This window comes from Convolutriloba macropyga, chromosome 2 (genome assembly GCF_964194025.1).
Source record: "Convolutriloba macropyga chromosome 2, txConMacr16.3, whole genome shotgun sequence".
Classification (NCBI taxonomy): Eukaryota; Metazoa; Xenacoelomorpha; order Acoela; family Convolutidae; genus Convolutriloba; species Convolutriloba macropyga.
Window position 1 is genome coordinate 747,188 of NC_134469.1, and position 8,248 is coordinate 755,435.

The 8,248-nt window shown below is 38.7% G+C and overlaps 1 protein-coding gene across 1 annotated transcript; it reads left to right on the forward strand.

The window, feature by feature from the left end:
• The first annotated feature begins 1,075 nt into the window (after positions 1-1,075).
• Positions 1,076-3,436, forward strand: LOC142335552 (uncharacterized). Its single transcript, XM_075384089.1, has one exon. The coding sequence runs from the start codon at positions 1,076-1,078 to the stop codon at positions 3,434-3,436; it is 2,361 nt and encodes a 786-aa protein (XP_075240204.1).
• Positions 3,437-8,248: the final 4,812 nt, after the last annotated feature.

Genomic DNA, 8,248 nt, shown 5'->3' on the forward strand with positions numbered 1-8,248 from the left:
CGTAAAACTTTTTTCAAAATTGTAAAATTTTCAGATTTTTTTTGACTTTTCTCAAAAACTGGATATACGAATTTCGATTTTTCATTCTGAACTGTCAAGTAACTGTTTATGGATGATAGTTGAACAATTTTTGAGAAGCAAAGCAAAAATTTTTTCATAATGAACTAAGAGATCAAAGTTGATAACCGGTTAACTAAAAATTATAAAAAAATGTTTTTTTTTCCATTTTTTTTCTCATAGCTACTTCGATATTTTTGTTTAAATTAGGGGGCAATTAACCTTGCTGCTGATTCCTGAAAAAAAAATCATTAGCAGAATCACCTAGGCAAAAAATCACATTTGAATTTGTGCTAAGTTTTGAATTGGAACGCGCGCCAAAATTAGCCAATCAAATTCGAGTATTTCAAATATTTGAACTTGGCGCCCAAAATTCATTTCAATTTAAGAGTTTATGTTCAAGTCGTCATTTACTGTTCTTTCGTTTCTTATTCGGGTTTATTCAATTTTTTTCGAAATTCAAAAAAATTCTCAAGAAAAATGGTTCACCAATGCCGACATTGCTCTGCTACATACAGCAACAAATACAATCGCTCAAGGCATGAAAACAGCGCTCATCCTGACGAGCTTGGTTTACCTGTATTTCAATGCTCTCTATGCACTTTCAATGCCCGAAAATTGTCTCTGCTTGAGCAGCACATGCGAACATGCCATGGCAAATTCACCAACTCTTGTCGAACTTGTTACTTAGGCTTCAACAACGTTCATTTGTTTGCTCAGCACATGAGTTCTCTTCATGGGCTTCCCGTATTCGGTGACGAATTCCTACCGAGAGATACACCAACGGAGTCAGCTTTCGGTGAAAGACTTCAAACATTCGAAGTTGTTAACAACAACGACGCTGAAGTGAATACAGACCTTGCTAGATTCATGTTAGCAGAAAAAACTCGAATCGGAAACTTGGTGCGTGAAAAGTTATCCAACGGACCTCGCAAAGGTTCAATTGCTCAAACCTCATCAAGGTGAAGAGGATGGCTATACTGACGACGAGCGTATTGAAATTTACACAAACTCATTCATGACACCAGTGCTCAATGATGGAATGTCAGACGAAACGTACTGGACTATGGTGGATAAAATGTTAACAGTATTAGCAACATTTGCGTCATCAGGAATTGGCTGGATCTTGGAAAAAGTTATCAAATTGGACGTAAAGTTTGTACGCTACAGTCCCGTAAATGGCTCTTCATATTTACCTCTGCCTGTGAAAATTGTCAATTGTCGCGGTCTTCTTAATATAAGGAATCACAACGACCAAAACTGTTTCAAATACTGCTACATTGCAGCTTATCATTTGCATAACAATATCAGCCTCGAACGTTACGGTAGAAATTCTAATACTGAAATAACTTCACCAGACACATACAACAATCTTGAACAACCTTTGGGTGACTTTGAAATGCCCATGGGTTTCGACGATATGAAGGAGTTTGAGTCGTTGAACAATGTTCAGGTGAATGTCTTTGGTTACGAGAAAGGTCAACTATACCCCCTCCGAGTTTCTAACTATGAGTCTTCTTTTGTGATGGACCTTCTTCTCCTATATGAGTGTGACCGGTATCACTACGTACTTATAACAGACCTGGTGAAAGTTGTCTGCTATGTGCCGAACATTATGTTTCGATTCTGCTATCGACTCTGTCGTAACTGTTTTTGGTTGTGTAGAGATGGACTCGAATGCTACAACCTACATTTACAGACATGCTCCATGAATGCACCAGCTGTTATTCAAATGCCCTCTCCTGATCAAAGTATGTACAAATTTTCAAAACTTTCGGCTACTTGGTTTGTACCTCTAGTGATATACTTCGATTTCGAATCTTTCCTACGACCAGTTGCGAGTTGTGCCGGTCCCAGCAACACAGCAAATACACGAGCCATCGAAAGACATGAGCCTTGCGGCTTTGCAATAACAGTCATTGATCATCAATCAGCAACACCAGTTTTTCATCATGTAGACAGTTCGGAAGACTGCATGAAAAACTTTGTTAGAATGCTACATGACCTAGCTCAAGATATCCACAAACAAAAGAACAAACACCCTTTTTATAGAGGCAACAGAAATTTGCTCAACAAAAGTCAAGCAAAACAGTGCTGGATTTGTGAGAACGATTTCGATGTCGAAGATGACCCAGAGAGTACTAACGATTTAGACCACTGTCACTTTAGCGGTAAATTCCTTGGTTGGGCTCATGAAAAATGCAACCGAGCTCGTCGCTACGTTAATTTCATTCCAGTTGTCGGGCACAATATTCAGAACTATGATTTACATCATATTTGTTTGGCACTTAACGAATGCGAACCAACAACTACCGTTCAAGTCATTCCAGCAACAGACGAAAAATACATCTCCATGACATTTGGCGTTTTGATTGAAACTATCACGACGGATGAAGGAAAAACGAAAAAAATCTACGAATATTTGCGATTTATTGATTCGTATAAAATGATGAACAGCTTGTTGGAAAAATTGACCGAAATTTTACCCACCGATCAGTTTAGTATTCTCAATTCGATGTTACCGGGAATTCCTGATTCAGATTTAGAGCTGTTGAAACAAAAAGGTCATTATCCGTACTCGTATGTAAGTGATAGAAGCAAATTTTTAGACACAACTTTACCACCCCTCGAAAATTGGCTTAACACTCTCGAAGGTGGCACAGTTTCAATTAATGAAACAGAATTGGAACAAGCACGAAAAATGTGGGAGATTTTGCACTGTAGTACCCTTCAAGACTATCACGATGGGTATCTGAAATTGGACTGTGCATTGTTGGCATGCGTCTGCGAGTTTCATCGAGAGTTGAGTTTCAAAACATACAATTTGGATTGTATGCACTTTTATACTTTACCAAACATGGCCAAAGAGGCGTCATTGAGAATTTGTAAAGCTGAAGTTGAACTTTTGACCGAGCGTGAGCATCTCGATCTCATAGAGCCAGCTGTTAGAGGAGGAGTTACTTCAGTGTACGAGGAGAGACGATTTGTTGCAAACAATTGCTATCTGGATAACTATGACGCATCCAAGGAATCAGTTTTTGGTATTTGTGTGGATGCGAACAACCTCTACGGAGGTGTTATGCAGCTAGACAAATTGCCAATAACAGATTACATTTTGAGGTCAGATATCCCCTTCAGCGAAATTTTGAACACGCCCGATGATGCTCAAGTGGGGTACTTTGTTGAAGTGGACTTGTCCTACCCAACCCACCTGCATGATGACCACCGTGATTTCCCTTTAGCTCCCACGAAAGATTTTGTCGAAGACGCATGGTTGAGTGACTATCAGATAGAGTTGAAAGAGCAACATAATCTACCTACCTCTAAAGTGAAGAAACTAAAATGTGGATCTTGGCCTGATAGTGAAGAAATTATATAGAGTGCTACAATTTAGACAAGAACAGTGGCTTGCTCCCTACATTTCATTAAATAGTCAAAAACGTCAGCTGGCATCGAACAAATTTGAAGAAAACTTTTCTAAATTAATGAATAATGCTGTGTATGGGAAAAATTGTGAGTCAAAACGTCGCCGAAACAAGTTAGTTATTAGTCGTGATGCCGAGTCTACACTTTCAACCATATCAAAATTCGAATTTGAGCGCTATATTATCTTTGGAGAAAAATTAGCTGCACTATCGAATCGTCCTAAAAAAATCTACTGGAATACCATTTTCACTTCCATTTTCACTTCAAAGTGATGCGGCCCAACTTTGAGTGCCGTCTACTTTTTAGCGATACCGACAGCTTGCTGTATTCCGTCAAGTGTGCAGTTGTAGTTACTTAGCTACGCTTGTTATGGTAAACATCAAACCTCTTATTTCAGGTTGTAGGAAGCTCTCCGCCAAGGGTGTCACTCGGGCTACCCAACGTCGATTGCGTCATGAAGTCTTCCTTGAAACATTGAACACTGGCAACGTCTTCAGGTCCGAAAACACACGAATAACTTCGGACCATCATATTCTACAGACCGTCTCCTCGAATAAAATCTGTCTGTCAGCGTTTGACAACAAACGTTATATAAAAGCAGAGGGCATTCATACTCTCCCATTCGGACACTATAAAGCTCTCGACTGTGGAATTGATGATATTGACTGGGATAACGCAGATATTGAATGAGATCATAACAGTTTCGATTCAAATCTGTGTTTGAGTTCCGATCCAGAATGGGATAATGATTTCGTTGTCTCACAAACATCCTCAACGGCTGCTCAAAGTTCTGCACCTAGCTCTTGGTAGCCACCCGACCCAGGATTTGCTGCAGCCCAGGCAGTAACAGAATCGGATATCGAAAGTGACGATTTGATCGATTTTGATGCCAGTTCGGACGAGAGTTCTAGTGCCAGTAACCCATTCATAAACTTTGAGGCCGAAGAAGCCAGTAGTAGTGATCTTGAAGAGCCACCTCAAAAAATTTTAAAGCGAAGATAAATAATTTAAACAATTTCCAGCCGCTTTTTGTTAATAATTTTCCGGCAAAAATCCCTTAATCTTCAGTTTTTGTATTAATTAGAAAAAAAGTCGTTGTAAAGTTGTGTGTTCAGTTATGGTGTTTAATTTTGTCCGGTTTCGGTGCTTGAATTTGAACAGTTTATTCCCTTGGTTTTGCCTAGCTTTCTATGTATTTTTTTCCATGTTGAATTGAATTCTGTTTAATAGTTCCAGTTTTATGGCTTTGTCTGGCATATGTTTGGGTTTAACGTGACGTAAACTCTTAATACCCTCCCGTCTATGATAACCCCCTACCCTCACATGTTTAAGGATCGAATGATAACCCCCCCCCCCCTCTCTCTATGCCCCTATTTCATACTACTGTTATTATAATATTAAACTATTACCATTTCAGCAGTTTTTTCTAGTTTTCATCAATAATTTAATAATAATATTTGTTGTTTTTGCGTTATCGCAGCGGAACAGCATTGGGCCACAGATACGTGTTCTCAGCTTCTCTATCTCTTCATTAGACTGTGCCTGATAAGCATCGAATTAAAAGTTTGTCGGATTAACAAGATTTTCAAATCTATTGCTTTTTTAACCAATTTGATTAACCTTAATTTTTTTAAATGTTTTACAGTTTCCTTCGGCAGATTTTGGGAAACTAAGCTATGTCACAAATTCAGTCGTTTCTGTATTCATAACATAACGATATAATAACGAGGGAATAACCACGAGCTGACACAACAAAATTTGTTAAATTTTTTTTCAAAATAGTGCGAATGTTTCTTGTTTCTCAACTGAGCGCCAGAAACGGGAGATAAAACAAATCAAGGCCTTTTTTCGAGATTGTTGATTTGACATTTTTCTGAGTTCTGTAAAGTCTACTAAATATTTCATGCTTTGAACGTTCCCAAAAGTTAAATTTCTACATAACATTACACACTAAATAAAATTAAGGTATTTTTACCTTAACGGAGTTAAGGTAAACCGTTGATAAGGTAAAGTTAAGGTAAAGTTTACCTAATTTTTACCTTAACTCGAGTTATGGTAAAAATTTACGTTAACTCTGTTAAGGAAAAATTACCTAAACTTTATTTAGTTAAGGTAGTGAGGCCTTAACTTTTTAGGTCAAGTTCAGGCAAAGTTAGGGTTAGCTAAGGTGAGTTAAGGAAAGGCAAATCTACCTTAACAGTTATACCTTTTACAGTTGGCATGTTTTTTAAGGTAGTGATACCTTAACTTTATTTAGTGTGTATCAAGAAAATGAGAACAATTACCGAAAAAAGCAAGATCAAGATTAAAAAATCACAATTAAGATTAATTTTTTTTAGCGACGCCTGATGATTTAAGGCAGCTATTTGGGAACTGAACACCGCGCTACTAGGCTTTCCCATTTAATCTGTTTGGCTCTTTGCAATAGTTTTCAGAACATGTGAGGTGGTTTTCCCAAGTTTACTATCAAGTTACATGTATCAATCATTGTTCTAGCACTAGCACATCTGTCATTCATTATTATTATGTAACTGAAAGTGATTAGAAATCAATTCAAAATGCTAACGTACATATGCAAATCAATATGCATGATAAACCATTGGCAACCAGTAACATCCATGGAGGCTCTTAAACTTAGCCCTTAACTCTGATGATTTCGAGTTACAGATGTTGCAACAGAAGGGCTGGCCGGGTCGAATGTCCTGCCTAAAATCCTCCCATTTGTTGTAAGAGAGGGGGGGGGGGGTAATTTGTCAATGGGGAAAAATTGATGTAAGATTGTGGTGGTATTTTGTTCAGAAGGGGTAAAATGATTAAAAAGTTGGGATGCAATGTGAGGATTTTTGAGGAATTGTCTCCCTGACTAGAACTGCCATTTAAGAGCGGGCTGTAATGGGCTGCAATGAGAGGAAAAATGTGTAAGAGTTAGGGGTGATTTGATCAGAGGGGGTAAAATGAGCTAGAAGCTGGGCTGCCAAGGGGGTTAAAATTGTGTAAGAAATTGGGGGTATTTTGTTCTGAGGGGGTAAAAAGATGTAAGAGTGAGGGGGTAATTTGTTGAGAGGGGGAAATTTTAAAAATATTATTCATATATGTATATATATAGACTGTCAAGAGTTGGACAAGCATTGATTGTCTGGAGGTTAAGGAGAACCAGCTGAGTGTAGAGAGGTTGTGGGTTGAAAACTGGCAGTCTTCAAATATGGGGGCTTAGACAATGTAAGATTGAGGGGGTAAAATGATGTAAGAGTTGAGCTGCCAAGGGGTTAAAATAGTGCAAGAGTTCGAGGGTAGTTTCTCCATTACCCCCAAACTCTTACATCGTTTTGCCCCTCTGACAGTCCAAAACAAGTAAGATTGGGGCGTTATTTTGTCTTTTACCCCTCACTCTTACACCGCTTTACCCCCGTTCGAAGCCTAATGCAGCCCAATAAAACGTAAGAGTTTTGCGCTGCAATTTCCTAAAAAATCCTTTCATTGCAGTCCCACTCTTACATAATTTTACCCCCGCCTGAACCAATTACCCCCTCACTATTGCAACATTTTACCCCCTTAGCAGCTCAACTTTTACATCACTTTAAACCCTCAATCTTACATTGTCTAAGCCCACATATTTGAAGACTGTCAGTTTTCAACCTACAACCTCTGTACCCTCAGCTGGTTCTCCTTAATCCTCAGACCATCAATGCTTTTCCAGCTCTTGACGGTATATATATAAATATATTAATAATATTTTTAGAATTGCCCCCTCTCAACAAATTAACCCCTCACTCTTACATCTTTTCCCCCTCAGAACAAAATACCCCCAATTTCCTACAAAATTTTATCCTCCTTGGCAGCCCAGCTCTTAGCTCATATTAAGCTTTGAGCTGCTTTTTCCCTAAAATAATCCTCCCATTGCAGCCCCACTCTTACATCATTTAGGGCGGAAAAATTCGACCCCAAACTTTTACACAATTTTATCCCCCATGGCAGCTCAATTCTTACTTCATATTACGCCCTCTAAACAAACTACCCCTTTGCTATTACACCATTTTACCCCCTTGACATCTCAATCTTAATTCATTTTACCCCCTCTGAACAAATTACCCCTTCACTATTACACCATTTTACCCCCCTTGGCAGCTCAATTCCTAATTCGTTTTACCCCCTCTGAACAAACTACCCCTCTCTCCTACGCCATTTTATCCCAATTGGCAACTCAGCTCATACATCATTTTACACCCTCTGAACTAAATACCCCCCTCTTTCACCACTTCATCCCCCTTGGCATCCCAAATCTTGCAACATTTTTACCCCTCTGAACAAAACATCACCCACTATTAAACCATTACCCCCAAACTCTTACATCATTTTACCCCCATGACAGACCAAAAAGATGAAAGAGTGAGGGGTTAATTTGTCTTTTACTCCCTCACTCTTACACAATTTACCCTCATTGTAAGCCTAATGCAGCCCAAAAAGACGTACGAGTTTTGAGCTGCTTTTTCCTAAAAAATCCTTCCATTGCAACCCCACTCTTACATCATTTCAACCCCTTCTGAACAAATTACCCCCCTCACTCTTCCACTATTTTACCCCCTTGGCAGCTCAACTTTTACATCATTTTTACCCCCTCAGTCTTACATTGTTTTATCCCCCATCCTTGAAGACTGCCGGTCTTGAACCCACAACCTCTGTACCCTCAGCTGGTTCTCCTTAACTCCAGACCAACTATATATATATATATATATATGTATATATATATATATATATATATATATAT